The sequence below is a fragment of the Castanea sativa genome, chromosome 3 (genome assembly GCF_040712315.1).
Source record: "Castanea sativa cultivar Marrone di Chiusa Pesio chromosome 3, ASM4071231v1".
NCBI classification, from domain to species: domain Eukaryota; kingdom Viridiplantae; phylum Streptophyta; class Magnoliopsida; order Fagales; family Fagaceae; genus Castanea; species Castanea sativa.
The window spans coordinates 30,978,182-31,002,484 of record NC_134015.1 but is presented as its reverse complement, the minus strand read 5'-3'; the positions used below and the strand labels follow the sequence as shown (position 1 = coordinate 31,002,484).

The following is a 24,303-nucleotide window of genomic DNA, read 5'->3' as shown; positions in this document are numbered from 1 at the left end:
CTTTAAATACAAGATAAAAAATGCAATGGGAAAATATCATCATTCAAATAAATGTACAATTACATATGCACAAGATGAACTGAAGGGAAAAATTCTGCCAAAAAAATGGTTTGTTTTCCTATGTGAAGATGTGGGTTTGGTCCTATAGATGGAGTAAGTGGATTTGCTCATGTATTTGTTAGTGAATGGCAACATGTGTGGCTTTTTTCAGAGCTCAAGAGGACTGCGACAAGGCAATCCTTTGTCCCCTTTATTGTTCTTTCTTGTGATGGAGGCTCTTGGTGGGATGTTGGAGAGGACGAGGAATGCAATTATATTTCAGGGGTCTCGGTTTGTGGTCCAGCCACTAATCAGTAAATGATTTCACTTCTCTTCGCAGATGATACATTTTTTTGTGGGGCAGATCCAGAGCAAATGTGGCATTTGAAGGCAGTTTTCATGTGGTTTCAAGCTATTTCTGACCTGAAGGTAAATTTAGGGAAATCTGAGCTAGTCCCGGATGGTGAGGTGTTGGATGTTGAAGCTCTAGATATTATTCCTGAGATGTAAGGTAACTCGGCTTCCATGACGTACTTGGGTCTTCCCTTAGGATCCACTTTCAAAAGCAATGGCCATTTGGAATGGTATTCTAGAATGAATGGAGAGGCATTTGGCAGGTTGGAAATGTATGACCCTTTCTAAGGGGGGGAGTCGTACATTGATAAAGAGTACTTTATCCAGCCTTCTCACCTAATACCTCTCTTTGTTTCCTATCCTGCTGAGCATCGCCCATGTATTGAAAAAATACAAAGAGACTTTCTGTGGGGTGGGATGGGAAATAAGGGCTAAGTATCACTTGGTTAGTTGAAAAAATGTAGGTGAACCAAGCCAAAGTGGGGGGATAGGAATTTAAGACTTGGTGTTATTTGATCAAACTTTATTGGGGAAATGACTGGCATTATGTGGCTGAGAGGGATTCTTTGTGGAGAAGAGTAGTGGAAAATATGGGGTATGCTTGAGGAAGAATATCAATAAAGGCTAAGACACTTTTAATTCGTTTGTTAGTTATAAGGTGGGAGATGGCTCTTTTGTTAAGTTCTAGCACAATTCATGGTGTGGGAGGCTTCCTTTGAAAGAGAATTTCCCCAAACTATTTGCACTTGAGAGGGACACTCAAGTGGCAGAGCTAATATCTTTCCAAGGGGCAAGTACCATTGGAATGTCATTTTTGTTAGACTAGTTCAAGATATCAATTGCCTCCTTTAAGGGTTTGATTTATTCTAGATTAGTGCAACATAAATCAAATCCTTAAAGGAGGCAACCCATTTTAACTCCAAATCTTGAACCTGACAAACAAATGTACTGTGGTCCACAGGCACATTTGAGTCTCGGTCTCAATTTGGGGTTGGGAATAGACCACAGGCATCGTCAAAGTAGAGGACAGAGCAGAGAAGGGCTAGGTCAACGCCACCTCTCTTTCTCTTTAATGCAAGAGGGGTCTCGTAGGTTCACTAGAGGAGCTAGAACCTCGATGGCACATGATTGCGCATCGAAAAGTGCGGACCCCTCATTGGAAGGAGAATCGGCCAAGATGATGGTTGTCAGAGCAGCGAGATACAGAGCTGGGTTTGAGGAAGACGAAGAAGGAGAAGAGAAATGACTGAGAGAAATGATAAGGGATGGGCTTGGGCGAGATGCGTTTAAAGGGTTTAGAGGGAATTGGGCTAAGGGTGAGAACCAGGTGTGTGAGAAAATGGCTAAGGGTGAGTAACGGGTCTATGGGAGTTGGACAAAAGGTGGGCCATGGATTTGTGATAGTTGGGTTTAGAGTTGGTAAAAAAATTTAAGAGAGTTGGGATAGGGCCTAGGTTTGGGACCCCGATAGGTTTGCTAAATGTGTTTTTCTTTCATAGGTTCCGAGACAATAGCTTGGGCCTCTTAAGAGAGGGCCTGGCTCGCTTGAGGATTAGAGGAATCACGTGGTCCCACATCAATCGTATAATACCACAAAAATCCTTCAGTGCCCATCAAAGCCATGTAGCCATGTTCCACACACAACATTAAATCCAAAGACATAACTTCATTCCCACTAATGTTCCCACTACCACTTGTAACCCGTGATACCTTCGCATGACTCTTGCCTAGTATCTCTTTCCCGAGATTCATAATGGGTAAATTCAAATTTTGAATATTTTGAGAATCCAACAGAAGCTTCCGACCTTTCTTTTCACCGATGTCCCTATTTTGATGCCTATCTGCCACCAGAAAGCCGAACACAAATACAAGTACGACACAAGGTTACGGCAATTTCTAAAAAATTAGGATACGGGTACGGCAATGACACATGTTTTAATTAATTACTAAATATATTTTTATTTTTAATTTGATATATGGTTAAACGTTTATTTTTCATATAATATTAAACATATATCAATTTAAGAGCAATAATGAATATGTAAGAGCAATACATATATATGTCTTTAGTAGGATGTTGAAGAGAGTGGAGGGGGCTAGTTTAATTAAAGGCTTTAAGGTTAATGGTAGGCGGGGTGATGGAGTTTGTGTTTCACATCTTCTGTTTGCCGATGATACAATCTTGTTTTGTGATGCAAATGTGGAGCAAATTCTTCATGTATAGATGCTGCTTCTATGCTTTCAAGCAGTCACTAGCTTGAAGGTTAATGTTTGAAAGAGTGAAATGGTCCCAATTGGAGCGGTAGATAATGTAAATATTTTGGCAGGGCTTTTAGGGTGTAAGGTTGGGAATCCACCCACCCATGTCTTATCTCAGCATGCCTCTGGGGTCCTCTCATAAGTATTGTTCTATTCAGAATCCTATCTTAGGAGAAATTTGAGAGAAGATTGGCAGTATGGAAGAAGCTGTATTTGTCCAAAAGTGGTAGATTGACTTTGATTAAGAGTACATTATTAAGTCTTCCTACTTTCTTCCTATCACTTTCTAACATTCCTACCAGTATGGCGAATAAGATTGAAAAACTGCAAAGGGATTTTCTCTACGAAGGTATGGGGGTGAATCTAAACAACACTTGGTAGAATAGGATAAACCGATAAAATGTGTGTTACTATGGCCAACGGTGGTTTGGGAATAAGGAAACTAACTACCTTTAATAAAGCTCTATTACAAAAATGACTATGGCGTTTTGGGGTTGAGGAGAATCGTCTTTGGAGGAGGGTGATAGCTATGAAGTTTAGGGAAAAGGGGGGGGATGGACATCTAAGATGGGCAGAGGTGTTCACGGTTGTGGTTTGTGGAGAGATATTCATATAGGTTGGGAGGATTTTAGTCAACATACTCGGTTTGATATTTGGGTGGGGAATAGAATGAGATTCTGGCATGATTGTTGGTGTGGGGTTCAACCTCTTCGAGGGACATTTCTAGTTTCATATGAAATAGCCATTAATAAAGAGGCTTACTCAAGATGTGAATGATTAGGAGGTGGGTTCTATGGTGGCTTTTCTTCATTTTTGGAGGTTAGTACCCCTTTAATTGAAAATGGGGACTGATTGAGATGGACGTTGAAGAAGAATGGGAACTTCAACATTCACTTGCACTATAAGACTCTACGAGACTCCTCCTCTATCAACGTTTCCTTGGGAAGGTATTTGGGGAGTGAAGGCACCTAGGCAAGTTTCTCTCTTTGTTACGACTACGACTTGGAATAAGATACTCACTGGTGATAATATGAGGTGTCAAGGGTTTGATTTTGCTGATTGGTGTTGGATGTGTTGCTATTGTAGGAGACTGAATCATTTATTGATTCATTGTGAGAACATTGTGAGAAGGCTCAACATGTATGGTGTTTCATATTTTGATCTTTTGGGGTTTTCTAGGTCTTACCAAAAACGGTGCTTGATCTTCTTTTTGGTTGGAGAAATTGGCTGGGGAAGCACTCGTCAGACATTTGGAATTTAGCGTCATTGTGTTTAATGTGGTGCATATGGAAGGAGCACAGTCGTCATACGTTTGAGGATGTGGATAGTTTCAGAGATTAGTTGTGACTCCGTCCCTTTGTTCATTAGCTCTCTTCTTTTTTCGTTTTCAGTTTTTTTTTTTTTTCCCTTCTTTATGTACTTTTTTACTACTTTAAGCTTTTCTAGCATATTGTAGTGTCTTTAATATATCTTTTCTTATCTATCCAAAATATTGTAGAGGTTTCTAGGGGTATTTTGACAATATTAGACATTTTAAGGGGCATTTTGGCAATATTAGACATTTTAAGGGGTATTTTGGCCATTTTAGAAGTTTTAGAAGTTATTTTGGCCATTTTATATAATTTAAGTGGTATTTTTGTCATTTTAAAGGTTTTAAGGGGTAATTTGGTCTTTTTAAAGGTTTCTCGGAGTATTTTTGCCATTTTATTGGTTTTCAAGGGTATTTTGGCTATTTTTTCTGTTTTTGGGGTTTTTTGCCATATTAGATGTTTTAAGGGGTATTATGGCCAGAGGTTTTAGAATGTATTTTGTTTATTTTAAAGGTTTTAAGGTTTTAAGGGGTATTTAGGTCAAAGGGGTATTATGGCCTAATTAGAGTTTTTTTTTTTATACAGGTAATAGAACTTTTATTGAAAAAATGAACATCGTGTTTATGATGATGAATAGTCTCTACATGAAGAAAACACAAAAAGATCAAAAGCTAAAGCTAACGGTTAACAAATTGTAGAAAGCAAAAATTGAAATACATTGTGTAAGACCCCAAATACGATCCCACTAAAATAAAGCACCAAAAAGATGTTTTAAAAAATATAAAGATCTATCAATATCTTCAAAGATACGGTTATTAAGTTCCTACCAAGGTAACCACAGTAGACAACCTTGTATCATATTCCAAATAGTTGACATACGCTGCCAAACCAATTCTCCCAAGCAAAAAGAAGAGATATAACTGTCTTCAGCATTACCCAATGGACTCCAAACACTTGAAAAACTTCACACCATAAAGCATGAGCCACTTTACAGTGAAGTAAGAGATGGTCCACGGTTTCCTCATCACACCGACACATGTAACACCAATTAAAAAGGGGCTGACCTCTCTTAACAAGATTATCAATGGCAAGTATCCCATCCCTGGCTTCTATCCATAAAAAGAATGACACCATCTTAGGCACCTTTACACATCAAATGCTCTTCCAAGGAAAAACAATAGTAAGATCACCAAACAACCAATCATAAAAGCACACATCAAACTCACCATTTGGAGACAACTTCCAAGATAGCTTATCCTCCCCCTCACCTCTAGGCATACAGGAGTAAAGAAGCTCAAAAAAAAAAATCTACAGCCTCAAACTCCCAAACATGAGCTCTCCAGAGGTGTATACAAATCTGGAAAAAGATTTTTTAGAGGTGTATGTCCATATTAGACATTTTAACGGTATTTTGGCTATTTTAGAGGTTTTTAGCGGTATTTTGGCCATTTTAAAGGTTTTAAGGGGTATTACTGCCGTTTTAGAGGTTTTATATGTTCTAAAGGGTATTTTGGTCATTTTAGAAGTTTTAAATGACTTTTTGGGTTAGATATTTGAAGGGGTATTTTGGCTATTTTAAAAATTTTGAGGAGTATTTTGGTCATTTTAAAGGTTTTATGGGAGCCACTATGGAGGTTTTTTGGGGTATTAGGGCCATTTTATAGGTTTTCAGTGGTATTTTGTCCAATTTAGAGGTTTTAAGGGGCATTTAGGTCAAAAGGATATTCTGGTTGTATTAGAGGTTTAAGGGATATTTTGCTATTTTAGAAGTTTTAGAGGAAATTTTGGCCAATTTAAAAGTTTTAAGGGTGTGTGTATATATATATAATAAAGATCTAAAACATTACTTCCTTTAAAAATTTAAGCCTATGTCCTAGTTATATTTAAGTCCATGTCCCAAGTATATTAAAGCCCATTATTTGAGTGCCATCCTGATATGTAAATTGAAAAGAAAAAAAAAATGAAGGGTGGCGTGAATGAGACAGGGGAAGTGGCTAACTGGCCACTTAATAGTCAAATTGAAAAAGAGGAGGCAGTCAGCCACAAAACTCTCCCAAAAAAAAAAGTTAGTTTTGAAAACAAAAATGAGAGAAAAAATTAAAGATGAAGAGACACAGAGTGGGAGAAACTGAAAAAGCATGAGGAAGACTAAAGATGGAGGTGCAAGGTTACAGATCTCTTTTTTTTCCCTCATTTTTTCTTTCTTTCTTTGGCATAGGCTGTCTCTGACAATTTAAAATACATAAATAAATAACGACTAGGACACCAATGCGTACCATGTCTGGTATGTGTCCAACATGAGCACGGCAAGCAAAATGTCACGACCGTGCATTCTAGCTCTACCACCACTACCACATAAGACATATCTTTGCTGTCTTGATGAAAGCAAAAGGCCTATTTTGGTGAGTATAGACTGCAACTGAACTAAATCTGATGCGATAGCTTTGCTCAAATGAAATCCAAAACCTCTCCAGCCACAACCCAACTTACCCTCCAAAACAACTATAGAACCCCTGTGACGGCCATTTATCAGCTTTATAATCTGCAAAAGGCTCAATAGCTGGAAAATGAAGACTTCATCCCCTCCCTAAATGTTCTCACAAAAGGATCGGGTGATTGATTTGGCATTAACCCTTCAACATCAAACAACAATCGCTTAGCACATTCTTTGCCCATTAAAACCGATCATATTGAATCTCTACCTTGCTTGTAAATCCGGAGAATGAAAGCAGAACCCCCTTCCTCTATTGATAATTCAAAAGCCTTTGATTCAATGAAGAAAAAGATGGAACCCCCATAAGTCAAAAAAAAATTAACCTTTCTCAAAATGGCCTACTCTCTACCATGTTGCACTAATCGGTGTACTTAGTTCTGTTTCTATTAATAAAATATTTAGTTACTTAACATGATGTATTTGAAGTTAGATCTTACTATAAGGTGTTGCATAGTCGACCTCCTTTCCCATGGAAGAATTTGTGGAAACCTATGGAGCAAACAAAGGTTTGTTTCTTCAATAGAGGGTGGCATTGGGAAATTTTTTACTATTGATAACTTGCAGAAATGTCGAGTTGTTGTGATTGATTGGTATTGTAGGTGTAAGAGGAGAGGGGAGACTACAAATCATTTACTCCTTCACTGCCCTATCGATAGTGAGTTGTGGAACATGGTTTTTTCACAATTCAAGATTAATTGGGTTATGCCAAGAAAGGTTGTGGAGCCTATTGCTACTTGGTCAATCATGTCTAGTAGGCATAGAAATGCGGTGATTTGGAGTATGATTCCCCTTTTTCTTACATGGGGCATTTGGCAGCAGAGGAATGCTTGGATTTTCAAAGGGAATGAGAGACTAATTCTTGATTTGAAGCTTTTATTCCTCAATACTTTGCTTGAGTGGATAAATGCTTCAAGTGCTTTTACTTCTGTTTATTTCCTAATTTACTTTGATTTTACTTTTCATGCATCTTTTGAGTACATTGTTTCCCTAGTACAAGGCCTATGTACTTAGGATCCTCTGTGTTCTTGATTTTTTTTCAATGAAGTTTTATTACTTATCAAACAAAAAAGGAAAAACAATAATCTATCAAACAAAATATTGGAGGAAAAATATATTTTTGAAAAAAAATAATAATGTGAGAAGCTTTTACAAGTCATGACAAAATTGTAAAGAAAACTAATTAGAACTAACCTGCGGAGATGAAACAATTGTAAGCAAACAAGGGAACAAAACAGGTACTAGTGCTGGCACCGTCTTATCATCCAAGTCTCCCGACAAAAGAGCTAAGCACCTTAGAGCTCCATGCACTAGAAAAGTTTTGTACACATTTGATCATTCGAAGCAAAATGCAAAAATCACCACCATCCCCAGCACAAAATATGCACAAAAATAATCATAGGAAAAAGTTAGCACATTCACATTCCCAAGATTCTTAATTGGAAATGGTAATGTTACTACTCATTAACAAACTTCCATCTCTATTAAAATCAATCAAGCATATAGGATTATTTCAACTCTATTAATAACACCTATGAGAAATAATTATAAATGTTTTTATGGCATAGACAAAAAGTGACTAAACCGCATAGAATTTGATTTACTTTTAAGCCTAATGCCACTATTGATAGCAAGCAACTTTTTTTGTCCAGTATGCCTTAGTCTATAACAAGAAATTGCAGTATTTTTCACCCCTTTGGCTTTTTAGAACCTTTAACTTTGTTGAGCTACGCATTTACAGCCTATATCCATTGAGAAATAACACATTCCTTCCAAATTTAGCCTTTATCATAGGTCCACTTCACTGAACATGACTGGAATTTCAGCACTCTTAAGCTGATATCTTTTCATCTTGAAAAATAAATGTCACCCTTTTTTTGTATCAGTGAAAACTCCATTAAGAAGGTTCAACGAGGGTGCAACCCAATCATGCAAACTAGCACCGACAAAGGGGGAGAAAGAATGAAAAGGGAGAAGAAAAAGATATAAATCAAACCCCAAAACTAAGAGCATCACTAAAATAGGAGATCAATGAGCCAAACAAAGTACGAATAAACCCAATCAAAGAAGTCCATGAAAAATAGGTTTCATCATTCCCTTTGACCTGGTCACCAAAGTCCCTACTATTCCTCTCCAACTAAATACTCTATATAGAACTAGATCACACTCTTTCAAGCTAACTCTTCCCACTACCAAAATTCCCACCTGAAGAAGTTAGTATACCCACCACAAAATTGGGCTCAAAACCAATTAACTGAAACGATAAAAATTGTAATACCAATGCACAAAACTCCCACTTTTTGGTCTTGAGGTCCTGAAAGACACAAGTGGGTTCTAAAGTTATAGAATAGTGTAAGGCTTTAATCAGTTGACTAGCAAAAAGAAAATTAAAAAGACAATGAAGGACATATAGACCAGATGGTAAATATAACAACTTAGTGGGATGAAGAACACCAAGGACAAGAGCAATATGAAATTTTTTGAACGAGCTCATTAAGCTGAGTAGGGAGAGCATCATAAGAAATAAAAGTGGGAGATTTATGAGAAAATTTTTTATGGTTTTAAAAACCGGACCAGTCAAAGAATTGGAAAAGAGTGGTTACTAATTTTCTAGTTGTCAAACCGGTGACATCATATATAAATAAATAGTTTTTTTTTAAATTATACAAATATATAATAAGATTATATATAATAATATCTAATTAAAAATAAATAATCATATTTTAAAAATTAAGTTATTTTCATCTCTTATATATATACACTCACACACACACACATTAAAAAGAAAATGTAACTAAACATATTAATATTACCATATCACCCTCAAAACAAAACAAAACAATTGGTGGCCTAGCCTTCTTTTTTAAGTGCATTATACGGCCATCACTATGAAAAAGTTGGAATCCACTAAACATCTTGAAAAGAATTCTTTATTTTCTTTTTATTACATAACTATATTTCTTGATCCTAAAAACAAAACCAAAAACAAAAACATAGAGCTGTAGTTGTTCATCTAACAAATTATATTATGAAATTATTAATATAAGTAAATAGCAGTTGATTTTTTATGAAATTTTTTTTCATTTAATTAATACAAAAACAATCATCTTAGAAAAGAAAAAAAAAAAAAAAAAAAGCTAAAGTCACGTGAGTCAGGCCCTGTTTGGATGGTAAGTGATTGATATCTTATTACTCATCACCCAAAAATCATCACTCAAAACTCATCACACTAACTCATTTTTTATCACTTGAAAAACCTCAACTTACACCCCAGCTCTGTTTGGCCCTTAAACCCCGTTGAGCTTTCATTCTAAAAACTCAACTTCTTGTGCGACCCACGGACTGACTTGGTGCAGTGAAAACAGAACAGCTACCCATGTGTGGAGAGGAACCCCTCCAGTTCTCTCCACTCTGTTATTACCATTTTTTTCCTTCACCCCCAATACCCAAACTCACTCACCAAACCGTTGAGCTTGAATTGGCTCCATTCTCATCCTCTCATCAAACTGTGGAGCTTGAATCGCCTCCATCCTCGTCCACTCAAACCCAACACCCAAGGAAAGAAAAGAGAAACCAAGCTCAAAAACCCAATGAAAAGGAAAGGAAAAAGAAAATAATAATAATAATAATAATAATCAAAACCAAACCCAAAAACCCAATGTGAAAAGGAAAAAAAAAATAGAAACCAAACCCAGAAACCCAATATGAAAAAGAGAGAGAGAGAGAGAGAATAGAGAAACCAGAAGCTCTTATCGCCTCCATCCTCATCAACTCAAACCCAACACCCAAGGATAGAAAAGAGAAACCAAGCCCAGAAACCCAGTGAAAATGAAAGAAAAGAGAAAATAATAATAATAGAAACCAAACCCAAAAACCCAATGTGAAAATGAAAAGAAAGGTTTGCATTTTGGATTGGTGTTATATGTGCAAGCGTAATAGTGAAACTATTGACCATCTTTTCCTTCATTGCCCGGTTGCTTTGGAGTTGTGGGATATGGTTTTTGGTTTATTTGGAGTTTGTTGGGTTATGCCAATGTCTGTTGTTGGGCTATTTGCTTGCTGGCAAGGTCGTTTTGGTCGCCATCGTAATGGAGATATTTGGATGGTTGTTCCTCGTTATTTGATGTGATGTATTTGGAAGGAGAGAAATAGTAGGTGTTTTGAAGACATTGAGCGTTCCATGCCTGATCTCAAGCTTCTATTTTTCAGAACCTTATTGGACTGGTTCTCCGTGTGGAGAAACCATTTTTTTCTTCCTTTTTGATGTTTGTAATGTTCGTATTTGATTTGTTCCCCCCCCTGTAGACTCCCTGTGTTACTTGAGTGTCTCTCTCTCTTTTTTATCTCAATAAAGCTTTATTACTTATCAAAAAAAAAATCCCAAACCTAGAAACCCAATATGAAACGAGAGAGAGAGAGAGAGAATAGAGAAATCAAGCCCAGACCAGCATGAAAAGGAAACAAAAGAGAGTAAAAAAAAAAAGGAAGAAGAAGAAGTGGTGAAAAGGAAAGAAAAGCGGGGAAAAAAAAATCAAAGAAAGAGATGAAGTTATGATGAGTGGCTTGGGAAGAAGAAGAGCAAAGAAAATCAAAGAACAAAGCAAAAAAGAAGTCTGGTAATGAGAGAGAAGAGAGTTGTTGGGGAGTGGGCTGGCATGGATTTGACAACACACAAAACTTGGGGCCCATTAGTTGAGTGAAATTACGAAAGTGCCACCGTAATTCTATTTCCATAACTCAAAAACACTTTTTTTTTGTTTTCATTCTCACTAACTCATAACTCAATTTGATGAGTTTTGGGTGATGGAAACTGAAAATGAAAACTCATCCAAACAAGTGTAGCATGCGTGGGACCCACCAATTTTGAGTGATGAATTTAGAGTGATAAGTGATAGAAAACACAAAATCCAAACGCAACCTCAATGACTTGCTTTTGCTACTTTACCAAAGGTCCAAAACAATCCTCCAGGACCTCCACGGACCATGACAATTGTTTCCCTAAAAATAATAAAATTAAAAATCCTCCACAGCCTTAAATTGAATGCCACTATAAATGCTAAGATATACCACAAGCAAGTGCTGAGTGCAGCCTAGTAACTCAAACCAAATCTAACCCCCACCCTCTCTCTCTCTCTCTCTCTCTCTCTCTCTCTCTCCACATTTGCAGATCTGCTATGGCTGCTGCAACTAAAACTTCTTTTTCTTTCTATTAATAATTATTTTAGGAGAGTGAAAAAAAAAAAAAAAAAGAACAAAAGTGCCTCTGACTACTTCAACAACCGTGACTTGAGATGAGAGAGGGCAGAATGAGAAGTTTTTTGCCAAACACGGCCGCATTTTGGCATCATAACCAAACTGCTCAAAAACTGTTCTGGTTTCTGGTTTGGATGGTTGAATCTGCTGTTTCCATTTTTTGTTTTTCTTTTTTCAGCATTTCCAGCTTTCAAAGAGAATTGGACTAGATTGAGGCCTCCCAATTGAACCGGTCGGTCAGGTCCGGTCTTTAAAATCATGAAAATTTCCCTACTAAGCAATCTGGGAGCCGTTGTTTAAGTATTATAGTACTTTTAAAAATTTATGGGAACAATTATTATAGTATTGGCCTCTTACAACTGATTGCTTATTTTCTATCTAGTGAGACCTTACCTACAACTGCTAATGCCTAATCCCGAGTTTTTTTTATTTTATAAGTAAAAAACTTCATTGAAAGTTGAAATAAGAAAATACAATGAAAACAAGGCACACAGGCAGTGTTCGATAGAGACAACATAAAATATAAACTAAATAACAATGAAAGTACAACAAATGAAGCAAATTAGGCAGAGAATTAGAAGTAAGAACACCCAAAGCATTTTGCCATTCAAACAAAATCTAAAAGAAGGAAAGCTTCAACTCATGGATCCAAAGTTTAAAAGAAGGAAAGCTTCAACTCACAAATCGATCTTTCATTCCCTTCAAGGGAACGTTCACGCCTAATCTCGACTATAGCGCTCATCATTGGGACAAAACTCCACTGTCACTTCCTTGAAGTCCTCTGCTTTAATCTCAAGTAGTGAAGGTCATGGTAATTCTTGTAGTGGTTTCTGTGGCAGTAGTGGAGGCCGTGGTTTTCATGGTGGTGGCCATACCAGCGATCATGGTGACAAGTGTAAACATTGTGGTGCTTTTAATCATACTGAACCCTACTGTTGGGTGAAATATGGGTAGCCATATTATGTGAATCAGATCATTGATGGTGGTGCACAGCCACAACCAACTTCTACTCCATCTAGGCACACTTCTAGTTCCGGTTCTCATGATGCACTCACTACTCAGCTTACCAAGCTTTTTCAGCAATTGTGCACTGCACTTCCTTCCTCTTCTATTGCTACATTAGATGATTCAAGTAATGTTGCATGTGTGGCTGATTCCCCTCCATCCTAGGTCATAGACTCATGTGCTAACAAGCATAAATCTGGTATTTATCTTACTTCTCTAATTTACTTCCCATTAAACACCATATTGTTTGGGAGAGAAAAAGGAGAAGGGCAGAAGAGAGAGAGAGAGAGAATACTTATAAAGGTTTAGGGCTTTTTTTTTAATATAAGGCAATTAGGTTTAGGGCTATGTTAAGCAGTCCCTCATCGTAGCCAATATTTGGAGTGATATGGCATAATTACAAGAATACCTTTACTGTTGATATAAAATAACAAACTAATATAAAAATAACAAGTGACTCTTAAGTCTAACAATCTAAACAATAATATCTGACTTTATTAATACCATTTAATCAGGAAAGGTTTCAACAATGTATTTCTTTGATATGTAAAAGTTTCAAAAATGTAAACAAAGGGATAAATTTTCTTGAAGGAAATCTAATAAACTAATTATATGAAGACCTATACAAAGCTAAAATAAATAAATTGGCATTAGGTTAAGTGGTACACAAATGTATGGAAGACTTACCTCCATTCATATTAGATTGATCACTTATCAACTTTAGTAGGAAAGGCAATAAGTCAGGCCACTCCTCTGGCCAGTCATAGACGGCAATGGATGCCACAGCCATACTAATTGCTGTGCAAATTTTTCTCTGAGGATCATCCAATGACATTAAAAGAAGTCTGCGTATGACTACCTGATAATGTTACCATAATTTCATTAGACATACAAAAGAAAAGCATATTAAAAATAAGACTCATTACAAGAGTGAGCTGTTGTGTTGGAAAAGTAGTAAATAAGAATGGTCTACAATGATAGACAACTAACTATTACAACATAAAAAGGAATTAGAAACAAATTTCAGTTAACAGTAACCACATGTATGACATAATCACTGATACATCATTTAATGCAAATATTATCAGTCAAAGCCGTGATCATGCATGTCAATCTAATCATTAAGGATCCTAATAGAATATTTTGTGCATTGTGTACAAAAATAATATAATATATTGTGCATCATGGACAACCTAACAGATGACAAAGGTCGCTAAAGCTTGTCCAAGACCCTGAGAATATATATCACAATTGAAGTTGTCTTTTGGGCTTTTGGTCTGTACAATTATATTTAGTAAAATGTGATAAAAGTTCTAGAGAGCATGAGCTAAACTGATTCTTTCAGTCAGTGGCAAAATTAAGTTAAGAGTATGGCTGGTGGGCTAGGAAGCAACCGCACAGATTCGGGTGCGAGTGCTGCAACACGGCAATTTTTGAAAAAGTAGGACACGTTTACGGCAGGATAAGTTTATTAATTAATTATAAAATTTATTTTTATTTTTATTTTCTATATATTGCTAAACAATTTTTTTCAAATAATGATAAACATATATCAATTTAAGAGGCACAATAAATAATAAAGTGAATACATAACCATTACATGATAAATCAACAATAGAAAAAAGCAATCAACATATTTTTTTTCGATCAACCATTTTTTTTTTTTTATAGGTAATCAGAGAAATAGTATTAATGAAAAAACAAAAAGGGAAAAGTACAAGATGTTCATGATGATGAACAACGAGAAAAAAAAAAAAAGAGCACATAACATAACACAAAGAGGAGATCAGGAAACTAAGCTAAGAGAAGACATAAACTCAGAGAGAGAAGAGCAAACAGTAAAACCCCAACAATGAGACCACTCCAAAAGACTACGATGACTTAAAAAAATATGTAGATTTTTTTTTGTTGATAACCATAAAACTTATCAACAAAAAAAAAATCTACATATTTTTTTACTTATCAAAAAACGAAAAGAAATCCATATTTTTTTCAATCAAGAAATCAAAACTTATCAAAAGTAAGTGGTGAGTCCAAATGAGAACCATCAACAATTTGTTACCAAAAATTTGTTGTGAAATTGTTGCGAAAATATTATGCTCATGCCACTACTCTTTATATAATAAACTTTTTAGTTTTAATATTTTTCATATAAAATAATTATGCACAAAATTGGAAGTTGTGAGAAAAAAAAAAAAGTGGTAGCTAAAATGTATTGTTTATTAACCATACAAGTGGGCACCTTGGGATTGAAGCTTCTTTTAGCATATCTGTAACACACTAAAGAGAGAGAAGAAGGAGAGAAGGAGAGAAGGAGAGAAACTGTCGGCCGTAAAATAAAAAATTTTGCTTGGGACGCACATGCAGCCACGTCCCCTAAGTGTGTCCGACACAGGTGTGGCGACCAGATCGCCACATCCGTGCTTCCCAGCTGGTGGTTGTGTGTGTGTGTGTGTGTAATTGCACGTGTTAAATTTTAACATTGAATGGGCGGAACGGACTTCTTAAGTTGTGCAACCACCATACGGGAGTAGTCTTTGGAATGGAATTAGAGCTGGTTGGGAGAAGTTACATATTCCCATATTTTTTTAAAGCAAGGATTGTAGGACGACAAAATTTTGGCACGATGTGTGGTGCACAGGCTTTAAAGATGTATCTAGATTTGTATTTGATTGTAGATGACAAAGATGCTTTAGTATCTTCATTTGTGGGTGTAAGAGGGGAGAATAGGTGTCCGTGTTAGATCATAGATGTCTACTTGTGTTGGCAAGGGTTGCATGGGAAGTACAACAAGAGCAACGTGAAATGTGACTTGATTTGAATGAGGTGGAACAACTGTACTTTCAAAGGCATGGAGAGATCAATCATGAACCTAAGTCTAGACTTTACATCTTCCATTTAAATGGTAGACTACATTTGGGTTGTGAGTATTTCTTTTTCTTTTTCTTTTTTTTGGGGGGGGGGGGGGAGATGGGGGGAGGAAGGTTCTGGTAAGTTGATTTTTATGACTCATGAACTTCAGTGTGTAGTTAATTAGGAAGCTCTCCTAATTGAGCTTTCCTTTCTTTAAAAATAAAAAATTTAAATAAAAAAAAACTTTATTTAGAACAATAAGTATGAATAAGAATAAAATCAACATATCTCACATTCCCTAGTGCACTTAGTAACGTGATACTAACTAAGAAGACAATCACATGGTCTTCATCCATGCAAATATATAGCACAAGCAAAAGCAATGTGGAAAATCTAAATCCACTTACCCATAATGTGGTTTCAAATAATTATAGGTTTTGCGATGTTAACAAACAAATACAAGTACAATATTTTATAGTGCATGTCAAGCCAGGGAGCACATGCTACAGGGGCACTGCAACCCAAAATCTGCTTTACTTGGAAATTACTCCTGCTTTTGTGGACTAAACTCAAGAAACAGTCTTCAGGACCTATGACTTTTAAATTGTCCATTGAACAAAATCGGTGATGCAGAAATGCAGTACAGAGAACTCCAGGGATAATAAAACAAAAGGATTAAAATCTCAAAAGGTAATCACCAATAAAGTAGAGAAATGATATAATGGTGAATTTTCATAAATACCTTCTCATCACTTGAAACAGCAGGATGTTCAAAAGAATCCTCACCCTCCTGCCAGTGTTTCTTAACGAACTGCTTCAGAAGGACGGCAGCTAGGTGAAAGTATGTCAAATCTTACAATATAAAAATACTCTCTACTTTTTTGTATAAGTAATAGCGGGTTTTATTAAATAAAGGAGAACTCTAAATGGCAGTCTCCTAAAGAAAGAATCTGGTCTAAGAGATTCATGAAATCTACTATAGAATTACAAGATGCCCCTAATTGTAGTACAATAATTAAAATAAAACAAAAAGAATTAATCTCAATAACATATTAATCCTCATATTACAAGGAGGACCTTACTACACCAAATGCTCTCCCACAGAATTTGCGGATTCTAGATGGCCCACTTTATAAATAAAACAAAAAATACAATACTCAAGGGTCACTTTTTAAGTTTGTAACTTCTTTTCCAACAGGAGAAAAAAAACTCTGTACATATACAACATCTGAGAATTTTCAAGAGGGTCAAGATTCAAAATCTAGCTTCAGTACACTTTTCCATTATAATGAGAACAAGAAACTAGCATTCTGTCTTCTTATCTAAATAAAGAAGAAGAATATTTGACCAGCACAAAACAATGATTCTTTTCTTTAACCAGCAAGGGGGATGAAAAACAACAGAATATAATGGCATGAGTTTGGCTAAAAAATAAAAATAAAAATAAATTAAAAGGATATCTGGCGTAACCCTAGTGGAAGCTCCCTATTGGCAGCAACTTTGGATAGTGCACTTCCAAAACCTTCATGGACAATAATAGAATCATCAATTAGTTTACATGTACCACAGTTACCATCCTTGAATGAATAGAAAAGAAGATAATGAATGTATATCCCTTTGTTCCATGGGCATGACAATCACCTTCCATTATGAGAACCTAGAATCAGGGTGAGGCAAGTTGCAAACAACAATATTTATGTGCAGAAAACTTAATAAGAACAAAATTACAGCCGCACCCATTGTAAAATGGATCAGCTAAAACTACCAGAAAGATTACATAAAGTTACTCTGTAAATGATCAGAATTTTGACTATAAGATTCTCAAGTCAACATTAGCTTATAAGGATCAATTTTTATCAGCAGCCACAGCAAAACATATTGGTGTAACTGCAATGTATACCATTGAGGATTGGCTTCAAAAAAACACTGGTATATTTCATTTGAATCTTGAGTCCTAGACATAATATGTACATTTTTCTCTTCACAGTCCACCCAATTTCTCCATGAAGCAATACAAGCTTTTACAGTTTGAAACCTTGAAAGAAAAAAGGGGAAAAATATGTGTATAAGTTTTCTTTCTTTTTTTTCTTTTTTTCTTTTTTTATGTGAAAAAATGTGAAAATAGCTTTTTTGTTTTCAAAGATCTGGAATTATGTCAACAATAAATTTTATACTCAAGTCAACAACAGAATATTTTTTGGCTAGCAAACAACAAAATCTTTTTTTATATAAGAACAGCATTTCAATTACACCAAATTATCTGGAGTCAGCAACAGCTTCAACTTCTCCATCCAGATGTTCATCAAAGACCATATCCTCTTTTTTATATATATAAGTCAAAGGACATATCCTCAATAAAGTCCTACACTAACATAGACTTTGTTTCTGTATTAATCCACATTCCATTCAGCCTCTCCCTGTCTACCTGCTTTTCAGCATTCCTCTCATCCCTGGCTTCAACCTGAAGCTCTTTTATTTCTTTTGGTAAACAATAGGAACATCGAGTGGCTGATCAATGATCATTTATAGAATGCACTTCTTCTTGTATCTCTGTCATTCATGACCATAAGTTCACTAGGATGCTCATTAAGGCTCAAAACAAAGAGCTTTTCTATCACATTACAAAAAGTTTCAAACCATCCATTTAATAGTAAATTTTCTATACATATGGACTAACTTTCTTAACATTCAAAGGAAATAGAATTTACATCAGGCACATCCTACGTGTCTTTGGAATCTCTTGCCTATGGCCACCCAAACCCTATCCAACCCCTAATTTTTAGCAGTCAGTCCTGATTTTGGCCTCCAATGAAGAAAACAACACAAACTCAAGTTATATAGCACAGAACAGAACACTTAGTTCCCAAAAAAATAGATGAGTGAATACAATGAGCCAAAGGTCCAAAGCACACAGGCAAATGTGCTAAGGAGTAGAAGCCAACCAGAAAAAAAAAAAAAAAAAAAAAAAAAAAAAAAAAAAACTATGATGTATGGAAAGTAAAATTATCAAGTAAATCAGGCAATGAAGTAAAAGTAAAAACTTCCAAAGCATTTGTCCACTCAGACAAAGTATGGAAAAAAGAAAGCTTCAAGTCATGAATTGATCTCTCACTCCAAATACCCCACATGAGGCAATGCGGGGATCATACCCCAAATCACCGCAATCTTATGCCTGCTAGACTTGCCCATCCAATTAGTGAGAAGCCCCTTAACACCCAATGTACCCCAAAAAGTGAGAACACCCTCCACAAATTATCAACAGTTAAAATTCTGCCCAACACCGTGGTCCAAAGGAAAAGCAATGACATTTGTTGGAACTTTCGGTTTCCACAAAGACTTCCAGGGAAATGGCAGCTGAGTAGTAGACTGAAGCACCTTGTAATAAGATTTAACAAAAAAAATCCCCAGAGAAGACAGTTTCCAACATAGAGCTTTAAGCCAATCAGTTCACTCGTATCTGTATCACTAACATTCCATCTCAACCAACTAATTAAAGCTAAATTAATTATAATGGCCACATTATTATTCTAGACAACACACCATTCAAATCAATACTAAAATGTATAATTGAATATGAGAATATGGTTTGTAAAACCAACATGATTTTGATTAAATCACAAAGGAAGATTCAGATTAGTGTTAATACAGGAAAAATTAAGAGCTCAATCAAAAAATAGCGCGCGCGAGAGAGAGAGATGGAGGAATTTGAAGTAAAACCTGGTTGAAGAGAGGCCTGATTAAGGGAAGCTTCAGCGAAGGAACGGACCTCGTGGTTAGGGTCGAGTGTGGCGGACAAACAGTTGAGAAGCCATTGCTGATCTTGATCGATTACATTCGCCATCGCCAGATACAAAATGCCCTAACAATACCTAACTACTACTGCAAAAGTTTTTTTATTTTATCGCTCTCTTTTTCTTTTGGTTTTCCCTCTCGCTCTCAATAGTTTTCCCGCTTTGTAAAATCGGAAATGAGACTCGCACGGGAGATTATCATTATATAAGGGCGAGGTCTGGTGAGGTAGTGGTACTGTTTGAAACAGTGGCACTTTTGAAAAATTTTCCCATTTCTAATTGCATTCCCTAATTTTTGCTTAAAACTCAATTAAGTTTGTTAACTATAATTTGGTTTAATTCAAGTCTTCTAAATTCTTTTAACTTTATTTAATTCAGTCCTTTAGTTTGAATTTTTTTTCTAAAATAACACCATTTTGCTAACAATTTTATTAGTTACCATCATTTCCAAACTATTTAGAAAACTAATATCTCAAGTCTATTAGACTCGATTTTACCTAGCAACTCAAGTTAAAAGACTTGAGTTGGACGTAGAACTCTTTAAGACTCGAGTTCCTTAAAGGGCGCAACAACAAAGAAGATGAAAGGCAGAGCACTAAAGAAAAAAAAGAAAAAGGTAGAGAGAGTGACAAAGAAGAAACCTAGATTTCCCTAACCAAAAACCCTCGACCTCTCTAACCCAAATCCCCACAAACCCAGATCTCCCTAACTCAAACCCTTCGTGGCAGCGACGACGAAGGCGAAGGTTTTGTTTTCCTCTAATTATTTCATTTTTCTTCTTCTTCTTCTTCTTCTTCTTCTTCTTCTTTCTATTGCATGAATTGGATTTGTGTAGAAGTTTTCTTCTTGGCGCCATCCAATCTGGGTTTGCAAGTTGAAGTTGAAATGAGTTTGTTGTTTTGATGTGGGTCTCTACAATTGCTTGGGTATTTTTGCCTCTGCGTTTGTTGATTTCATTTAAGCTATGTGTTTGTGGATTTCGTCTCATACAAACTCGAGTTTTATGGAACTTGCTACACTGAACACAAGTATGTTGGACTTGAGATGTTAGTTTGCTAAATAATTTGAAAATTGTGTTAACTAACAAAATTGTTAGCAAAATGGTGTTATTTTGCGCGTGCACACACACACACAAAAAAAAAAAAAAAAAACCCTTCAGTTCACTCTAGATTATAATTTGTTGTCGTTGTAAGATCTTCTTGTCTAAAATATACTTTATTGTTTTTTTTTTAAAGCCAAGACTCAGATACATTTTTTAAAAAACAAATCTAGATATCATTTATTAAAAGGATAAAGAGTTTGTATAAAAAAAAAAAAAAAAAGGATAAAGAGTTATGATACAAAGCTTCCATAGCCGGTAGAGAAGAGTCTTCAAGCCAAACTATATCCTATGACACATTTTTTGCATAACAAACTAAGAAATGGATGACAAAGTTTGCATTCCGTTTTACACACTTTTCATTTCCCACCTTAAACCATAAACCAAAAACTGGATATCCTTTAGCTTTAGCTTCAATTCAAACACCTAATTATATTAACTAATCAAGCACAAATACATTTATTTTTTCTATGGACAATCAAATTCAATGTAGCTATTTGTTTGAATTTAGATAGAGAACTTACTGTACTGGACAAATGTTACCATTTTTTAAAAGATAAATGTTACGCTCCCAACACTTTTACAACAAATCATAAGTGACACGTTACTATTGGTGGACAAAAAAGTAATTTCAATGGTAGGTATAAATTAAAACCAATAACAATTTAGCACAAATAATTTGTTATGAAAGTATTGTAAAAATATTTTGGATGTAGTTGTCATGGCCCGAACCCAAGCAAAAGCTAGGCACGTGACAACGACCGCACTCTTATAAAGTAAATATCCTACAAGTGTGCAAGGCCTTTTTAGAAACTAAAATTTTCCTCAAAAATTACATCAAATAAGTTCAAAATATCACAACAATTTATTTATGAATAGATCCCCAATAATTCAAAATGAACAAAATCCAAACCTTATGTACATAATGCCAATTGGCCAATAGATATAAGACTATTACAAGACCATCTAATCATAAAATCACTAAGCTTCTATTCTGCTCACAACACAACAACAAAAACCCTAAAACTTGCTATTCTTCGCAATCTGAAACTGGAGGGGAAAAAGTGGTGAGTTAACAACTCAATAAGTAACCAAAGTCCTAATAAGTTCTATCAAGCAAATAGATCTGTAAAATAATATGTTGTACATAGATAGAATAATTTAATCTTACAAATATATCATAGATGAATTAAAAAATAATCTGTTTTCCATATATCAAAAGTTGTAATTTACAATAGGTTTCAAAAACACATAAGCAATTTTAAGGACTTAAAACAATTTAAATACTCAAACATAATTCATATTCATAACAATCTTTATGACTATGGTTACGCTATATCCCCGTGACTAGGCATCAGATTCAGATGAAATTAGTTCTGTGCTAATGTATATCTCCTATTAGGGGATCTAGAAACACGATAGGCTCATGATGCCCTAGATAAAACTAGTTTCAGTACCAGTAAAAACCCCCATTGGCTGGGTATCAGAGTCAAAACACAATCAAATTGTCCAAAATCATATATATCAAATAATAGTTCAACCAAAAATATATCTCATTTAAATACATATATAAAATCATATATTCAGTAAATATATTTGTGATAATTCTTTATTCTTTACTTTAAATCAGTAATACAATTGAAATAAAATTGTAGCAATTATAAGCAATTTTCAGTAGTTAAAATATAGTAGTATAAGCAAAATAAAACCAATTAGAATAAGGTTACTTACATCAATCCAATACCTATTCAAAATCCTTTCAATTTCCCAAGACCACTCCAATGTAAATCCTTCAGCAAACCAATAAAGAGTTTACTCCAACGAGTTTGTCACTAAAATCCTTGGACCTCAAGTCACAATATCCATCCAACAACAAGGAGACAACAAAGCCAAGACACTTCACACGTGAAAATATTAAGTCCTTAGAGGAAATCTTCAAATAATTGGTATTGCTGGCTTAATCTTTTACCTATTAGCTGGACATATACAAATTGGTTTCTCAAAAAAAAAAAAAAAAAAGAAGGAAGAAGAAGAAGAAAGAGAGCTAGGGGGGCGGACAGCTTCTTCTCTTCTAGAAATCCTTAGCTGTAAGATGCAAAAGCACAAATATATTCTTAGGTTAGCAAGGGTTTACACGTTAAAACTAGGTATAAATATTACTAACCCCAATATCAAAATTACTAAGTTACCCCTAAAAATAAATTTCCTTAAAAAGAAAAAAAAAACATTTTTGGAACCGGGTATCACATTAGTACTTCTCTTTTTAAAACTCTCATGTTTCTAGAGTTTTTCCAATAAGAGTTGTGACATTCTTTTATTTGATTCTCATATTTTGTTATCCTCATAAAAAATTTCTATACTGATTAATCAACTACATAAATTCAACCAAAAATCTCTATCAATACCAAATACATAGATTTAAACAAATACATGACCAATAAATTTATTCAACTCAACAAATTTGTGGATTTCCTTTCCAAACCCAATCAATTCAACCTAGGTCAAGGTCTATATAACCCAACACACACAAAAAAAGAAGAAGTAATTTTCTCTCCTTTTATTACTTCCCAACAACCAAACAAAGCCAAATAGGCTGCATAGACAACACTAACACCACCACCACTTATGCCTCTAATAATCATCCTCTCCAACTCAATCTGAACCATATCACAACTCAAGCCCAAATTGGCAGATCCATGTGTCGTCTAGCAAAATTACAAATTGCTTCAACTAAGGGAGTAGAATAGACAATTTGTCTCAAAACTTCTAAGAACCCCAAAATGAAATAGGATCCAAATTTAGACACGACACTCCTTTAACCAGGATCATATCTATTTCATGGTAGGCATAGGCCACAAGTTTCAAGTCTATATGTGTGGGAGACCGGGCCCTAGCCTAAACCTCTCGAATTAAGGGGTTTTAGCATAACCCACGCGACTAGGTGGAGTCGTGTTGATGCCTCTCAATAGTGAATGTTCTATTGATGGTTATCTACCCTCCTAAATTAAGCGTTTTATAATGAAGTTGTCACTTATTTAATTGGAAAAATAAGAAAACCAAAAGTGAAAAATTCATCTCTTATTGATGAATTGAAATTGTACATCTCCTGAAAATAAATATAAAATTACATGGCTTTAATCCTAGACACAATCTTAGAAAAGTACATGGCTTTGATTCCTAGTAACAATCTATAAATTGAAAATTACAAGGAAAAACATATTCTAATAACATTAATCTAAGTTCAGCTGTTCAGGGACTATGTTACAAGATAGGTGTTAGGCACCCATCTTGCCCAATGGAACTAGTTTTCTAGACTTTGATGGCCAATGATTATATCATGTCATTCAAACAATTTATATCATCCAAGAACATATGATTGCTAAGATTGAAACAAACATTCAAGTAGGGGCATAGCTAGGAATTTTTGCTTGGAGGGCTAAGGTAAAACTACCATATTGATTTGCAATTCAATGAAAAACTCAAAGTACGGCATATCTATCACACAAGATTATTGTTAGAATTTTTTTATTAGTGTAATTCTTATTAGCACTCAAAATGCTAACAAGCTAATTAACCAATTGAGCATCTAAAGTCTTTTTTTTTCCCCCGAGTATTCTCTTGAAAAATCATAAGTCCATAACATTTATAGAAATCAAATATAAGTATATAACAAAACTACATCTAAGAAAAAAAAAAAGCACTAGTCTACATTTACAATAAATATTATCTATAGAAATCAAATGTAACAATATCACTATAAGCAACCATAAAATCAATAAACTTTAAATTCAACCAAATTCAACTACTATAGTCAAATATAAATTTAAAATACATTTCATACCTCTTAAC

At 35.0% G+C, this 24,303-nt stretch overlaps 1 protein-coding gene across 10 annotated transcripts in view; it reads right to left on the bottom strand.

The window, feature by feature from the left end:
- The window catches only part of LOC142628275 (uncharacterized), a 61,217-nt gene extending 41,672 nt beyond the window's left edge, over window positions 1-19,545 (bottom strand). For 2 of the 10 annotated variants that reach the window (XM_075802353.1, XM_075802354.1), the window contains exons 1-3: window positions 16,307-16,420; window positions 13,399-13,570; window positions 7,648-7,763 (exon numbers count right to left, since the gene is read on the bottom strand). In XM_075802353.1, coding sequence (XP_075658468.1) covers window positions 7,648-7,763; window positions 13,399-13,546 — 264 coding nt within the window. In that variant the 5' untranslated portion in view covers window positions 13,547-13,570; window positions 16,307-16,420. Of the gene's footprint in view, window positions 1-63; window positions 414-462; window positions 693-729; window positions 1,413-7,647; window positions 7,764-12,387; window positions 13,029-13,398; window positions 13,571-16,306; window positions 16,422-17,024; window positions 17,087-19,281 lie in introns of those variants that run through there. The other 8 variants (XM_075802361.1, XM_075802359.1, XM_075802362.1 and 5 more) reach the window with 7 other exon arrangements.
- Window positions 19,546-24,303: the final 4,758 nt, after the last annotated feature.